This window comes from Condylostylus longicornis, unplaced genomic scaffold (genome assembly GCF_029603195.1).
Source record: "Condylostylus longicornis isolate FDR11 unplaced genomic scaffold, ASM2960319v2 ptg000013l, whole genome shotgun sequence".
Taxonomy (NCBI): Eukaryota; Metazoa; Arthropoda; class Insecta; order Diptera; family Dolichopodidae; genus Condylostylus; species Condylostylus longicornis.
Genome location: NW_026577982.1, coordinates 11,360,292 through 11,378,048, shown reverse-complemented (window position 1 = coordinate 11,378,048; position 17,757 = coordinate 11,360,292). Strand labels below are relative to the sequence as shown.

General features: G+C 24.9%; 1 protein-coding gene across 2 annotated transcripts in view; it reads right to left on the bottom strand.

Annotated features, from left to right (window-relative positions):
• The window catches only part of LOC129605239 (protein-tyrosine sulfotransferase), a 60,712-nt gene extending 43,232 nt beyond the window's left edge, over positions 1-17,480 (bottom strand). For both annotated transcript variants that reach the window (XM_055514868.1, XM_055514869.1), the window contains exons 1-3: positions 15,777-17,480; positions 12,037-12,283; positions 4,328-4,458 (exon numbers count right to left, since the gene is read on the bottom strand). In XM_055514868.1, the coding sequence (XP_055370843.1) occupies positions 4,328-4,458; positions 12,037-12,180 (275 nt within the window). In that variant the 5' untranslated portion in view covers positions 12,181-12,283; positions 15,777-17,480. The remainder of the gene's footprint in view (positions 1-4,327; positions 4,459-12,036; positions 12,284-15,776) is intronic.
• Positions 17,481-17,757: the final 277 nt, after the last annotated feature.

Here is a 17,757-nt window from a genome sequence, read left to right as displayed (position 1 = left end):
TTACTTTACGTTTCCCACTTTCATTCGAAATTTTATCCTCTTTGTATAGAAAAGAAATAAGAAAAAGAAAAACACCGAAAAGAAAAACCTATACTTTAATTCTCTAAATTCAATATTTATTTTGGTATTAACCAACTTATACTTGCTATGGTATATGTATATGTACAAGTGCTATATATTAAGTATAAAGTACTTATGCATGAATATTTTACTCGCTATTATCATTTACCACTACCATTTATCATCTATATTTTAAACCTTGTGCAAGTTCAAACCTAATTCACTAGTGAATCAACAATTCATTAGGCTTTACAAGCCAATTACCAAATGGATGAGCACAGAAAAAAAAAACAAGAGGAATATAACTAGAAAAAGAAAAATATAACAAGTAAAACTTTTTGTATAATATTATATAAAGAGAAAATGAGGGATCGAATTGGGTTTTTGCTACTTTCCATAATCGGATCATGAGAAGATTTCAATATTTTTCCTATGCATTCCGCACACACAGTTATCGTATTTGATTTTTCATTTTCTTCTTTTTTTTAATATATTCGTACTTTTTTCCGGTCTGTTTATTTTTCCCGGAATTCAGAGTGGTAAAAACTAAAAGGAAAAAACAAAATTAAAGAAAAAATTGAAATCAAGTGAAAAAAAACGAAGAAAAAATCCCTAAACTAACATAAAAGTCAAGCTGACATAACCTCATTTTCATTTCTTGTTCTTCACTTGTCTTCTTCTTCTTCCATTTTTTTTTATAAAATCTTTTATTTAAAAAAAATAAGGAAAAATACAATACACATAAATCAAGAGATATTCATTTTCGTGTTATCCCAATACTGAACTTTTAAATGCAATATATATAATAAAAATATTTTAAATAAAAGGAAAACGGGATCGGAAAAGGCGATCAGAAGCAAAAAAAGAAAAACCAGATTTTAAAATAAATAAGAATATTTTCTTTTTTTCCAATTTTTGTTTTTTTTTCCCTTTAATTACAATATTTAAAAGGCTTTTATTGTAATTCCGACTGGTAATCTTTCACAAGTTTGGATAATTTATAAGATTCGAAATAAATTCGGAAATATCCAAATTGTTTGTGTCTACTTGCCAGAGTGGAAAAACGAAAAGAATTTAATGAAAATGTTAAAAAAGAAAATTTTGATATTATCCATAAGATTTATTTACACTTAATTTGTCAATAAATTTTAAATTGATAGTCGGAAAATGTTTTCTATTAATATTATATAAGAGTTTTCGGCAATTATTCAAAGAATAATTATTATAACCGGAAAAACACCATAGAAATATCCGAAATATAGTAACTTTTTAAACAAATCATCCGGTAAAGAGTTTTAGTTGAAGTAAATTTCGCGAAAAATATGGACATAGTTCCAATAATCAATAATGGGTAGCAATACGCTTTGTCTTATTTAAATTTCAAAAAATTTACTTTTTTCTTTTAAATACTTATTAAAATTGATAAATTATATGTATACCGATACCACAGAGCAGATTATATGTGCACGCAAGAATGAAATTTTTATAATAGAACGTATACATGAATTTGTGCCATATCATAGCACAATTAAATCACTTCTGCAGAGTCGTATCACATTCTGTCCGATAGCATTTAAAAAAGGAATCAGAGGGGACATAGTCAGAGCACTGGCGGAGCCCTCCCAGGCTGCAACAGGGCAACGAGCTTATGTATGGGATATTATGATCAAAAACAATTAAAGAAGATTATATAGTTGGGGAAATTCAGGTAAGAATCCTCTCCGGAGTCATATCGAGGACACTTGCAGGTTCTGTAGGTAGGATGAGCAAACTTTAGTACACATTCTAAGAGAAAGTGATGCTCTCGTTTCTTGAAGAAGAAAGGTTTTAGGAGTTGCGGTCTTCTGGGCCTAACAGTTAGCTCGAATTCATCAGAGGGTGGGTCTCGAGCAGGTGCTGCAGGTTATGTCTCGTACTCAAATGAGAAAATAAGAGATCCTTATACGTGATCCTGGTTACCCCAATTGTACAAATCTATAAATCTGCTACTAACATTTTCAATATAATTTACAACTTCATCAACAGAAATGATTTCATTATTAAAAACATCAACGTAAAAGATCAAAGTATACGATAATGTCATATGTTTTTTTGGATGAATGACCTTTTATTCCATTTTATACTACGTAAATTTTAATAAATAATAAAAAAAATTCTTTTCAAAATCTTCAAGTTGAAAGCATATTTAAAAAAAAAAAAAAACAACAACAATAACTAAAATATTAATATTGTGATGAAAATTTATGATATTCCAACTTTTAGTGTAGATAAGCCATTAAACTTGTTTCCACAAACCCTAGTATTAATAAATAAAAAAAAAAAACTAAAATGTTGGAGATGAAAAATAAAATACGACAAAAAAACTTATCAAAATTCTAAAAATAAATGTGCCTTTCATACAAAATTTTTTTTGTTCTGCTCCTTATGACCTTTCACATCACCTTATGCATTATTGACCTTTGCTCCTCATTTTTTTTTTTTGTGTGTGTTCTTTTCTTGTACAAATTTTGTGTTTATCAGGATAATGATTTAGATTTTTTTCCTTTTATTTTTAAATTAAAACATAAAACGAATAATGAGCCACTTGTAAAATTTTCTCATTTTTTATATACACATACAATAACAAAAAAAAAATATTATTATCCTTAAAATATGTTTTCTTGATTTTTTATATTATAGTTTTTCTTTTTTCATATCCTTATATTTTGATGCTTTCTGAATTTTTTATGCATATTGTTGCAAAGAAATATTGGAAATTTTTTTTTCTTGTTTTGGTAATTTTTATTCAATATGAAATTTATTGAAAATATTTTTATGACTCTATTAAATTTATTTTGGAACTAAAACAGTTTCAAGCTTGAAAAAACTCCTATAAAATTTGGAAACCTTTTAATTTTTTTTTTGCTTCCTTATTGTATTCTGTTTTGTTGTTGTTTTTGTGTTATTTACTTTTGTATCCTTTTTGTTTTTTATTGTTTTTCTTTTGTTTTGATAATAATATGAAGTTATTAGGTACGGATTATAATGTCATTAAATATTCTTGTTTTTCGTAGTTTTCTTTTCCCTTTGAATTTTGAATTTTTTTTTTTTTTTGTTATAAATAAATAAAAAAACACAAAAAGAAGAATAAAAAGTTTTGTAAATAAATAATCGAAAACAAAGCAGAAAAAGGAAGAAAAAAAATAATTTATGTAAAACAATAAATGTCCTTAGGGAATTCCTTTTCGAAATATACAAGGTTTTTGTATAAATAATAAAAAAGAAAACAGAAGGAACATGAAGAAAAAAGAAGAGAATAAAAATAAAGAGAATGAGCTTAGCAAAGATACGGCAGCACTGTCAGTTTAAAGCAGACATTTAATATAAAAATTTTATACGAAAAAAAAATGGTTCCTGATTTTTTTTTTCATTTTTGGAGTAAGAAACATGAGAATTTTATTTAATTGAATTTAAGGAATTTTTAAATGCAATAAACATTAAATTTTTCATATGTATGTATAATTCTTGAATATGTGAATATGTTTATTTGTGTGTAATACAATTTGAGAGTAATATTAATTCAGAGAAAATTTATGTGATTGTTGTATAAATATTTCTAATCATTAACATTTCTTATTCTACTTCTTATATATATTTGAACAGAAAATGAAAGAGACTGGGAGAGAGACAATCAATTACTAAATTCTCTTCGGAATTAAATTCAATTGGTAACCCTATATACAATCATAACAAACTAATTAATTTTACGTTATCTAAATGTGCAAGTATATTTTAACATTAAATTACTAGTTAATTTTATTGCACATTAATTAATTATAAATATTTAATCAAATTTAAAGTGAAATAAAAATAAATAGTACATACTCGTATATTAAATTAAATTAAAATAAAAAAAAAAAAACTATAGGACAGCATTTTTTTTTCGTGATAACTCCCCATCAATTTATTGCCAGTATCTGATTAATTTTAACCGCAACTCAGAACCAAATACAAAAACAAAAAAACAGGAATATTAAAAAAAGGACATTTAATATTCACGTTATTGTTGAAAATTATTTTTAAATTCAACTCACGTTCAATCAATTAATTTTTGTTGGTTTTTTATTATGGTTAAATAGAATGACAACCCTATCCCTATATATATAGTTGATTTTAATTATTATAATTATTTTTCATCAATCGGTTACAAAAAAAAAAGGAAAAATCAATAGCAAATATTAAAATTAAATAAAATTAATCAGAAAAAAAATAATTAATCAATTCTTACCTCACATCTGGATGTGCATCCAACATTGCTCTCATTAATGTTGTACCTGATCTAGGTACACCACCAATAAATATTAATGGCATTTCACGATTATATGAATAGGCTTTATGATCACTTCCCGTCACATATTTCTAAAGAGAAATAAAAAATTAATTAGAAAAAGTTTATTAAAATGTTTTGCATGCACAAATATTGCGACAATTATAAATTTACTTGCATGCAAGTGCATACACAAAATAATATCAACATTTTCAGCAATACAAATACAAATTTTGTGCCAGTTTTCTTTAATCTTTCAACTACATGCCTATAATTGGCAAGTATGTAATTGAAAACAGTATTGCGTTCGAAAAACTGAAACAGTAATTGAAATATATTGGTCAGAGTTTTTATTAGAATCTCACAACTATACTCGTAACTATGCAATTGAGAAGTAATTGAGAGACAGTATTGGGTTAGAACAATTGAAACAGTAACTGCAGACAGTATATTGTATTGTGACAGTTTTTATTAGAATCTCATTTTAAGAATGGTTTGACCGAGCTAGTTGTTTAATTTTAAGCGCAAAATTAATTAAAGAACAATTTCAAAATATTAAATATGCAAAGCTCAGAATTTAGCATTAAAAAATCTCTTTGTTCCAGTTCTAAAACACGCAATTACGTAATTAAAATAAATGGATATTTTTCAAAAAATTTTAATACTTTATTAGTAATTATTAAAATTTTCTGGAAAAATTTCTTTAATGCACGTACAGAAATAAGCAATTGAAATATCTAAAAAGTATTAAATTTACATTCACGAAATACTAATTTAGCATTACTGAAAACAATCTCTAATTTCAAAACTGCAGCAACAAGACATATTTATATACACAATTTAATTTATGAGTTTTTAATTGTCGAATTGTGCAGAAATAAGAAATTACTGCCATTTTCAACCATTGTAATTATTCATTACTGATATTGTAAAAATTTAAATTCAACTTTTTCATTTAACCCTTATAAAAACTGAGTTGTAATTAAAATGGTATGTGCCACATTTTAACTAGAAATCGTCTCTTATTTAATTACTTTAAATTTCATTAAAAAATATTGAATTTTCAACATTTTTCCATTTTAAATTAATTTCTACATTCCATATGATTTCTAACCCTCAACATCATATACAAAATTGAATAACGCAAAGGACAATGACATTATTTACGATTTATTGGAGAAACAATTTATCAATCTTCTTTGTATACGTATATATAGAGAATTTTAATTTTTCTCTCTCACACTCAGTCATTATTTCTTCTTTTTTTTCCAACACACACTTTTAAATAAATGTTATACACCATATCAATTGATTTATAGTTTGTCTCCTTTTCAATTCTGATAATATTATTTTCATGACAGAATTTTATGTATTGGAATAATCAGAACTTTTATGTATTGACATCACTACGTATGGCCTATTATAACATCAGATCTATCAACAGGATTCATTATTTTCAATAAACAAAAAAAAAACAAAAACAAAAACAATGAACGCAATTAGGATACATTTTTTTTTTGTTTGTTTTTTATTTTGTTATTTTTAAGAATGATTTATTGAGAGTTAAAGCTAGAAAATTTGTAAATTAAATCTAAATGTCTTAATAATGAAATTTAAAGACTTAATAAGGATTTATTAGAAAAACCTTAAGTGACAGGTCTAAAAGTTAATTTTTCAATTTTTGTCCTTTTTTTTTTTTTAATTTTGATTTTAAAGGGAAATGAGTGTGAATAAAATTTTCCAGAACAGTATAATGATGTCTACATACGATTAAAATGATTAATATTTAATACGTGTGGATAAAAGTTGTAAGATATTCAAAGTATGAAAAAAATTTCTTAAACTTTTTCTTATTTAATTCCAGGAAATAATCAAATTTTGTAACTCACACCACTTTTTTGATATCTTATTTTCATTATTCTTTAATGATATTCGATTTTTCATTTTGTTTTCTAAAAAAAAAATTTTTATTTGAATATCAAAGAATTCCGGTTATCAAATTTCATAAATCAAAAAATTTTATTTCTTTTCTTTGAAATAATAACAAAAGAAAATTGTACAACTCCCGGTTGGTTGGCAAATATTTGTCTTCACATATGAAAATATTTTTAATTTGCATCTGATGAAATGAAAAATATTTGAACTAGTTACTAAAATATTGTATTGGCACTTATTTGGGATATTCAAATGGTCTCCCATATAAAAAGCTGTACTCTTCATTCCAATTCATTTCTAAACAAATTTTGAAAACAAGAGAATGTTACGCATAGCATGTTGCAGTACACGGTTAAATCTATTTAGGCATAGGGTTTTCAATTAAAATTTTGGAGCTAGTATAGAATCTAGAGTTTGATCTTATAAACAAAAATTTCAGGACTCTAAAAATCAAATGGAAATTTTATAAAAATACTTATATTTGCTTTTCCTTTCATCATATTTTTTGTTTTTATTAAAGTCGACAAAATTTAAAAGTAAGAAGTAAACTAGACAAAGCAGTAGCCCTGCATGAATTTCTATATATAAATTTCTTTCAAAAAAAGAGAAACTCTGTTTTCTTTCATTCACTCATAAATGAATGAAAAAATAATTTATTGTAAAAAAAAATATAAGAATAACTTAAAATCTATAATGATTTATCAATAATTTCACATACCCCCATTATCATTTGTTCCCTTAGTAACATAAAAATTTTTAACAAATTTATCTATGCATTCAAAATTATTTTTTTTTTTCTTTTCAATTCTCCTAAAATATCCTTTTCTTCCTATATTACGCATTAAATTTTTCCTATATATATGCTAAAAATATATTTTACATAATTTTAAACAAATTTAATGATATCAGCAGAGTTCATTTTCTTTTTTGGTTTTTTACTATAAAGTTATTTTACTATAGTTTCGAAATTATAATTTTTAATTTATTTTCAATTTTAAAATTGTTTCTTTATTGCAATGTTCAATTCCTATAAATTTTTTCCCTACCATTAATTTTTATTTATTCGTAATACTATTATCTAATATAGGTTGTATAACAGTTTAATTTGGAAAATGAAATTATTTTCGGTTATTGTTTAATGAACTTCCCATATGAATTTTCATTCTAAATGCAGAAACTATTAAAAAATGGTAAATGTTTCCATATTATAGACACAAGTTCTCTTTCTTTTACAATTTCAAACAATTTTAGGCTTACTAGAATTAAATATTTGAAAATAAATGTAATATTAAAAATTCGAAATAATTTTAAATTCTACTACAATTAAATTTTTACAACTCGATAACACTTATTTCTAATTCGTTCTTATGATTCGTAAAATTTTTCAAAAAGAAAGATAGGAGAGAGAATATAAACTACGAATATAACGAGAAAGAAGAAAATAAATGGATTCGGTAATCGGTAATCGAATATTGAAAACAAATAAAGAAAAAATGACAAAAGAAAAAATATACAAATTTACTTTTTTCTGTCTCTTTCTAAAATATCTTTTAGCATTTTCTTTATTTTCTTTTCTTCTGTCAAAATAAAAATATTAGGTTCGCCGAAAAAGTAAAAATAAACTTTTAAAATCTACCCTTTTCAATTCGGTTTCAAAACTCAAAGATCCGTTTTTACTGTTATTTTTTTTCAGATGAAAAATTTCGACGATAAGAGTTTTTTTTTACTGGTTTTCTCTTTGTCCCACATTTGTGTTTGTTCGTGTAAACTTTTATGTTTTTTTGTGTTGTTTGACTGCTTTTTCTATTATCTCTTGTATTTTTTTTTGTTATATTTTTTGGCAAAATCTTTTACTGTATGCAATGAACTGAAAAGCAATAACTTATTTTTGTTTCCCCTGTCTGTTGCGCTGCTTTCATTCCGCAAATTTTTTCGTTCTTTTTTAGTTCTTTTTTTTTTAAATTTCAAATTTTTAAAATTCTTTACATTTTTTTCAACTTTATTTTCTTTTATTTACACAAAAACACTTTGGGGAAATCCTGTCCAAATATAATCACCATCCACAAAATTCTCTGTATATATAAAAATGAGAGAAAAAAAAGAGAAAAAACGGAAAAAAAAATGCTCTTAAAATGAAGTGAAGGATATCGTGGATATCTTTGTAATAATGAAAATATTAAATACAAGTTAGATTAAAAGTAGCAGATTATGGGAAAGTACATTTCTCTTTAATATTTTTGAGCCGTTGCAGAAAATTAGTATTGCTAATGGCAAATAACTGAAAACATGTTGAGAATGATGCTGAACACTAAGAAGATAACGTATATATAACGTATACATAGAACGTATAACGTAGGATAAGCTGATAATAGGGTAGTAGAAGACAACAACCAACAAACTTGTCTTAAAACACTTAAATTCTCAATTAGGTAAGTAAATTCTTACAATTTTAAGATTAAAAGACTTTTAAACTTTGCTACACGAGTCCGTTACCTAGTTCCAATGTAGCTTATTTTCCTGATAAGAAATATAGTATCCGAACCTTCGATAAAAATTATTGGAAAAATATAATAGCCAACACAGTCGCACAGATAGACCAATAGGAAAGAATTCCAGTAGCAAATTATTTTTTATATTTACAGAAAAAACACCAACAATGTATGCATATAAAAATTAAGAATAATAAACGAACAAAAAATTAAAGCGAATAAGAAAGAATTTTTGAAAAAAAAAAAAAAAAAAAAAAATTCACTTTACACAATTTAACAAGCCACACTTTAAACATTGATCGTACATGGGTTGAAAAATTGTTTGAGAAAAGAAAAAACAAAAAATACACTTGGGGCTTCTGACACAGAGAACTACAAGTGTTAAAAATTTACAAGTTCTTTTTTAAAAAAAAAATTTTTGTTTCTTTAAAAAAATAAAAAAACTCACTTTAAATATACTTGGAAAAAAATGTGACAATGACGAACTTAAGTTTTAAGTAATTTTTAACCAGAAATAATCCAGATTGTCTTGCGAATTGATTAAGAGATAAAATAATTTATTCAATTAGGCATAGGTCTATAATATTCAAAATATTTCCGGTAACAAAAATGACAAAACGAATATTGACATGAAATAGGAAAAGGAAAAACGAGTGTGAGTCAAATTTTTCAAAGAATAATTTAAAGTCGATTTCGAAAGTCAATGATCGTAAAATGAAAACAAAGGAAAACAGTTGAATTAGTAATAAAACCCACATATTTATTATTTTTAAGAATAGAACGGTACGTAAAAAGGACAATAAAAATTGGTAGAGAACAAACGAAAAAAATTGCCTAAATTTATGCAATTTTTCATATTTTTTATTAACAGCCTTTATAAGCTTTTCGATAGAGTAATCAAAACTAGTTTCATGTAATCTTTCTATTTTCCTTCGGTTAGATGTTTCTATATCCTACTACATGCAGTTGGTTAGTAAAATTCCTAAAATTTTGCATTTTATCGTTTTGATAACAACGCGAAATCCTCTAATTTTATGTACAAATTACAAACAGTATTTTAACAATTGCAACTGTATATATACCAAAAATTATGACCCATATTACAGTTATATACAACATAGTGATTTTAATTGAAATTTATGCGAAATTAGGTTTTATTTCAATAAAAAGTAAATTTCTATTATATACAAATCCTTCATTTCTTATAACATTGATTTAGGAAATATAAATAATTTATAAATAATTACACAAATTCAAGGATTAAGTAATTTTCTTTCGTATATTTCATTTATTTATTTTATTTTTTGAAAATATTTTTGTTTTTTTATTTAAAATATTTAATTTACATTTACATTCCGGTAATAAATTCTCATGGAGTAGTATATTTACACAACATTAAACTTTAATATAATTTTTCTCTTTTAGTTATTAAACAATTTCATTATTCAATAAGAGAATTATTTTGTGTCATACAAGTGCTTACTAAAAGGATACAAAGAGTTCGAGTTAAAAATTTTGTATTATAGCAATTTTCTTCAAAACAACTACTGATGTGTAGTTAAAATGAGTAGTAGTTTATTCCATCATATCCTCTCTCAAACAAGCTCTCGCTCTCAATTAAAAAAAACATTGATTTGGCCAGTAAATAACATATCACCTATGTATTTCAAGGATAATATTTTCAAACGAAATTAAAGATAACATTATGTGATGTAAGTTTTAAGCTATAGCTAGCGCTAACCTATATTAAAAACTAATCTTAGAACAAACAAGATGTTTTAAAATAATTTATATTTAAATATGGAATGCATTACGAACGTATAAGGAAATCTAAACGCACACAGTAAAAATCACAAAATGCTAAAAATTCAAATAAAATTACAAAAACTTCCAAAAATCAAAAATCTACTTACATCCCAACATCATATAGAACAAAAATGAAAATACAAGTTTGACCCTCTTTGGGGATATAACCGGAAATTGCGTAATTATAACTCACAAAAATAATCAGTAACAGTAAAGAAAAAAAAAAAACTAAATGAAAAAGGAAAAATCTTAATTCCGTTAAAATCCGCTTACAAATTTTAATGATTATTTGAAAATGTTTTTCCATTATACGATTTAGAATTTAAGCAAAGAGGGTAAATAAGAGCAAGAGAGAGAGAGAAAGAGAAAACATAAAAAAATTTTTTAAATTATTTTCAAAATAATATACAACTTTTATTACCGTTATTATTGTTATTGTGCTCTCGCTTTTGTCTTAATTTTTGCTCTTTATTATTTTTATCTTCTTTTTTATTCTTTTTTTTTTTTTTTAAATAAAAAAAACATGGCTTTTTCCATTAGCAGGAAATGGAAATGGAATTAGTCATGTTCAAAAATTGTACGGAAATACGAAAAAATACAACTACATACATACATAAAATATTACAAGAGTACCAAAAAATAAAAGACATAGAAACTCTTTAAGTTCAGTTCTCCTTGTTTTGCGTTTTTTCATTAACTTATTATCTTTAGAAAGACCGGAAGAAATCCTTTTTTTTGTTATTTTGAAATCTGTACAGTAAGGTCATAAAATATAGTTTTAAAAATAAATTAAAATTAAATAGTCTACGACTCAAACTGGTGGAATATTCATCATAGAAAAATGCGGAAGCAGTTTAGAAAAAACTAGGAAATTTATAGAAAATTTTGATTTACAGGATAATCTACTAAATTTTATTATAAACTCTTGAAACTCTGTCTTTAAAACACAGAAGTTGGCTACCGAGAACAATAACCACAAATCTACAAGCTAGTAGATGACGTCCACATGCAATTGGACGTTTTTGAAAAAAAAAAAAAAAAATATAATAGAAAAGTACATAACTAAAGTAAAAGCGAAAGGATTAAAGCTACGAAGAAGGCAAACAAGTTTCGGCAACCAAAATAAGCTTTTGGGTTTCAATGTGATCAGTTGAATGAATTGAGTTCAATATTAAACGGGGTGTAGGACTTCAAAATCATATTTATTGTTCTGTATCACACTCTGTATCACAATGCAATGAGAAAATATTTTTTTTTAAATAACTATTTTTTTAAAATTCATATTTGTTTTTACGTTTTTTTTAGTAAATGTTGAGAAGATTTAAAACAAACAAACATTTACACTTTTAATATTTATGAAATAGAATATTAAATATTAACTGAACTAATGCATACAAAACACAAAAAAAAAGAATTATTGTAGAAAAAAACAACACTCACCTCTTCTCTTATCATTAATGGTTCATCTCTAAGCAAACATGTTGGACGTAATTCAGTAAATTTGAACACAAACATTGTAATAGCTACCATACCAAACATAACCCAAAATAGGGCTATTTTACGATTTCTGTAAGGCAGTCGCATTTTCTCTTCTTTTTTATTATTATTAACACTATTTTCAACTAATTGAATTCGGCTATTACTACGTACAATATTTGTGAACCCCAGGTTGAAAGTTTTATATATACTAAAAAGAAATTAAAATAAAAAAATTTGATTAATTATTCTTTTTTTTCAATTAATTTTAAATTAGATTAAATTTTTAGAATTTAAATTTGTTTCGAATAATTCAAACTCGAATAATGTCATATTTTTGAAAAAAATTAAATATTCTGACTTTGTAGAATTTAAAATTATTATTTTCAGTGATTGCTTTTTTTTCAATATTTCAAAATCATAGTAAATTCGAAAATATAATATAATTTTTTCGGATTCTCACTTCAATTCGATTACCGTAAAGTTATTCCAGTTAAATTACCCTAAAGGTGTAATCAGAAACGAACATGGGATTCAAAAATTTTACGCAAAAATTAGAAAACTGAAAAATTTTAAAATCACAAAATTTTTGTAAGTATATACAGGCCAGGTTCTGACTTTTTACGTGCCCTATGCAGTTTTCCGAGAAGTACGCTCCGCTTTGCAGAGAAGTGAAGAATAGGCAATTAACATTGCGCCCTTGTTTTCGGTGCCCATTGTATATGCTTACTTTACAAATATGATAGATCCGGCACTGCGTACGTACATACTTTTTTTTTAATCCTACACATTAAAATTTTTGGCATAAATTTTAAAGTTTATTTTTTGTTTTTCGTTTCTTTTCTTTTTTTTAAATCACTGATACGAACGAATCATAATGTTATATAGTTTTTTAAAAATTGGAACAAAAATCATTTATGCTCTGTTAAATTTAGTTTTTCCTCCAACACACCAATTATTTTTTATATATGATTTTAAATATTATACTTATGCTTTAAAACCAGTTTACACACAAAAAACAAAAAAAAAAAACAAAAAAAAATAATTTGAAATGAGAAGTTTAGGACTTCACAAAATGCTTAAATTTTTTAAAATACTTTTAATGTTCTTAACCCAAAAAAGCAAAAAAAAAACACGTAACGAAAATTGTCCTAAAAATGAAACAAAATGAAAAGGAAAAAGAAAAGAGGGAAAATCGATATGAAAAAACGAAAAAGAAAATGAAAATTTTTCTTCCGTTTCAACAATTACCATTCAATTCGAAATTTTAAAGCAAAATATTGTGTGTAGGTAAAATGAAATTTAATGTGAACATAAAATTTTTATTCTATAGAAAATTTCTTTTAAATTCAATCATGTTATATAAGTGTGTTTTCATAACACAATTTAAAATCAGGTCTAACTCAATTATTTGAAGATGATTTTAACAAGCATTTAAAGTTCATTCATTATTCTAGTGAAAATAATGGAAATTCTCACTTCTAATAACAAAACTAATTTTATGTCAGGGTCAAATATGTTGTCACCTCTACATTTTTAAAATAGAACACTATACATACGTGTCTCTGATCTTGACAAAAAGGCGCAATTATATTTACGATCAAGTTCATTTTAATTTAATTTAATTTTTCACAAAAAATTTTCACACCATTCAAACAAAAATTATATTATGAACAATGCAATAAAGAGAAAAAATTCAAGGACTTTTAATTTTATATATTATGTGTAGGTCTGTAGAGATGTATGTGAATAAATTTGTACAGTTAGAAATTGTATTGTTCTCATTTGTTTTAAGAGTCAAACAAAAAAAAAAAATTTTTTTTTGTTTTCTTCAAAAAAAAAAAGGACGGGGCTCTCCTTGGATTTAAATCATTAAAATAATTTTTATTTTATATATTTATTATATACAAGTATTTTTTGTATAACACTTGAAAAATATGAAGAGAAAGGAGGACAATCACCTTGAATTTAAATATTATGTGAGGACAGATAAAATATGAATGCTATTTTAAGAACACATACAAACGTTTGTGTATATTGTAATAAAATTTTGGAAATTTTAACCCGATACTCTTTAATGTTGCCAATGTTACTAAATTTTTCGGATTTAAGTTAGTTGTTTCCCTCAAATTAAATTATAAATGCATTTGTGATGTACAATTGGTTTTCTCCTAAAATTTTATTCTTTTAAAATTTTTTTTGCTCCCTATAAATCCATTAGCAGAAATATTAGTTAGGATAACAGAAAAAAAAAATAAAAAAATACAATAAAGTGCTAAAAATAAAAATTTATATTGACAACAAAATTCAATTAATAATGAATGAAAAACAGGGTGAATTAATAATGAATGAATACAGGGTGAATCAGCAACAAACTAAGAGCTATGTATCATCAGGGAGAAACGGTTTTTGTGCTAGAACTCCTGTATCATAAAACATTTTTAACGCTTAATGACTTAAATTAAAGCTTAAGCAACTGAATTCTGTACAGGGCATTTTGGAAGTTTCAAAAAATTTCGTGCTTCTTTCGTGAAAATTTCGGGGGGAAAAAAAGTAAAACAAAGAAAAGATGAGGAAAATTGGAATTCTCCAAAAGTTCAAACTCTTTTATATTTTCAAAAAAGCATATGAAACTTAATAACGTACTTAATTTTAAGCCCTTTTAAAAACTGTTTGTTTGAAGCTTCTACCTTTTTGAGAAGAGAAGTTATAAACCAAAAAAACTTAGATGTGTTAAAGATCTGCTCCATCAAATTTTCTTAAAATTCCTGTAGCTCGAAAACGGGTGCGATATAACGCTATATTCCGAATAAAAATTTTACTCATCTACTTTCGACCATATACCCGATGATATATGGGTTCTGATTTCTTGCTGAATCACCTTGTGTATATATATATACATTAAAAGATTTATACAAAATTTAAGAACATTCTGTGGTTCTGAATAAAAGTTTATTGAACTTTTAATGTACCTAGGTATAGGTGAATTTTAAATAAAAAAGTTAAAAAATGGCTTTTAGGGATTTGTAGTGTATAACAATGAAATTCCATTTAAATATGATAGTATTTTTTTTTTTTTGTTTAAGACACGCCTTTAAGCCCACATAACATACGTTGGAGCAATTATTTTGAATTAAAAATTTTTTTGTTAATAGATTAGAGTATTTTCGTCAAATGCAGTCCTGGTTTGAATCTTAGGTGTATGAGGATGTACATGCCCATATTGTAGTATTTATAGTGTAAAAGTTAATTTTCTATATAAACAAACATTGGTGACGATTTTCGAGATAGACGCTGTAATATTATAACTGAATTTAATTTAGAAATTAACACTCGAAATTCACTTGTTCATCTCTAACGTAAATTAGATTGTGCTGCTTAATTAGAATGATGAGATTCTTAAATTTAAAAATGGTTTGAATATTTGCAAGTCAGAAGAAATTGTGTAATTTAAGCCACGAATTTTCATAAGGAATTGAATATTTAAAATATCTATTCTTTCCAATTTATCATATTTCCATATTTTTGGTACGACACAAATACTAACTAGATTTTACTAAAAATGAAGTATATTAATGATTTATTATAGATCACATACAAATATGGCAAGCATTTCAGATGCACAATTTCAATTTCATCACCACCATCGATTTTAAAATTAAATCTAAATTTAATTCTGATATATTTTAAAAAAGAATGCTTACCTTCAATATCACAAACCAAAAAAACAAAAAGAAAAGGAGAAATCAGACGATCCTGGTTGAAGAACAATTGAAATACAATGTGCTCCTGTAGCTGTTGCAATAAAATGTTGAAAAATTTATTTTAAGTTGAAAATTTCACACAATTCACTTTATATTTTTTTTTTTTGTATTTTTAAAAATTTCTTTTTGCTTCAAGCTTTTCCTTATTTTTTTTTGAGCGTATAAATCTAGCGTTAAGTATCCTTATTTTACTTTCTTTTTTGTAATTCGTTATATTATGCGACAAATAGAATGTTCTTCAAGGAACTTGCATAAGATAAAACAATTTATTTATAACAAAAAAAATAATAAAAAAATTCGTTCAATCCTCTGTAAAATTTTTAAAAATTCTTTCCCTTCAATAATGTCAATGATTTTTGATTTTGCAAGTTTGTTACAAAAATTTTCCAAGTATCTTCTCATTCAATAAAATTTTGTTCTCAAATAGTTTCCACTATCCTTTTTTTCCCAACAACATTCATAGAAAATTGAAATTATTTTTATTTTTTTTCTTTTTTATGTTTTTGACAGTATTTTCAAATACACATAATGTAAAAACCAAAAAAACCAATAAAACCAAAGGCAAATAATGAAAATTTTTTCTGCTTTCTAACACGAATCCTGTTAGAAAAAAAATTATTGTTATATACGTTGCAATTGTAAAGGAACAGTAAACCGGAAGGATATGTCAATAAAGAAATTCTTCTTTTTTTCCTCTTTTTATTGTGCAGTTGAAAAAAAAATGGCGTGTAAAATTAAAAAAACAAAAATGAACGGAGAAAAACTGAAATATCCAACAAAAATAAAATAAAATTGTGCGATTTTTCTCTGTTGTTTTACTTTTCTTTTTTTGTCTTTTGATCGTTGCTTTTTTTTTATATAGAAGAAATTATTTTAATTCCAACTACTTAGTGATGAATTGACTTGGATTTTGAAAAGTTTTCTACTACTTGCTTGATTATTCTCTTTTTTTTTTTCCAAAAATTATTGTTTTAAGCGTATGGCAGCAATTCTATATGTACTCGACGTGTCGTACAAAATAGTGAAGACAAAATGTTTCCGATAGAAAATCAAAAAGTTTTTTCGTTGTAAAAATTGATTTGCATTGCTTTCCGAACATCTGCTGTTGTAATATTAAACTGCTTCTCTAATTTTAAGTATTTTTCGTATTTTATTTTCTTTTTGTTTTTCTACTTTCTCTTTTAAAATTGAAACATAATTTTTTTATGTGTTTTTGATGAGATTGTAAGTAGTTATCGCTTAAAGGCTTTTCTCTCTATTGTTGAGCTTAAAACTTATTATTATTTTGTATTTTGTTTTTTTCTTACTACTCAGTAAACTATTATCACTAGTGTGGCGCTCTTCTCTTACTATTGTTCTCTTTATTATTGTGTTATTACTGTTTTGATTTTTTTTCTTGATTTTGTGCTGCTATTGCAGTTTTGATGACAGTAACGAAATAAATAGAATCTTTAAAACTTATTTTGTTTTTTTTTGTTTGCTATTTTATGCTTTTTGCTTTATCGTTTTTCATCAACAATAACAACAACATCAACAACAGCGAATAAATAAAATCATGTAATGTAAAATCGAGATTATGATGCTGCTGTGATAATGTCGAAGAAAATGTTTAAAAAAAACAAAAGAAAAATGTTGCTATCTTCTTAGCATCTGAAAAAAACAAAAAAAAAAGAAAATAAAAATTATTTGTATAAATAAAATTTGTAAAAAAATGAAAGAAATAAAAAATTTAAGAAGAATGTATAAGGGAGGAGATTATAGAAGTTTAGAGAATAGGAAATGAAAATTTGATGTGGGGGAAGGTAACGCAATGAACAAAAAATAAGTTGAAGAAAAAAAGAGAGAAAATACAAAAAAGCAAATGAAATAAAGAAAACTTCTCTTTCATTTGTTTTCAATTTTCCTTCTAAAGAATCTCTCT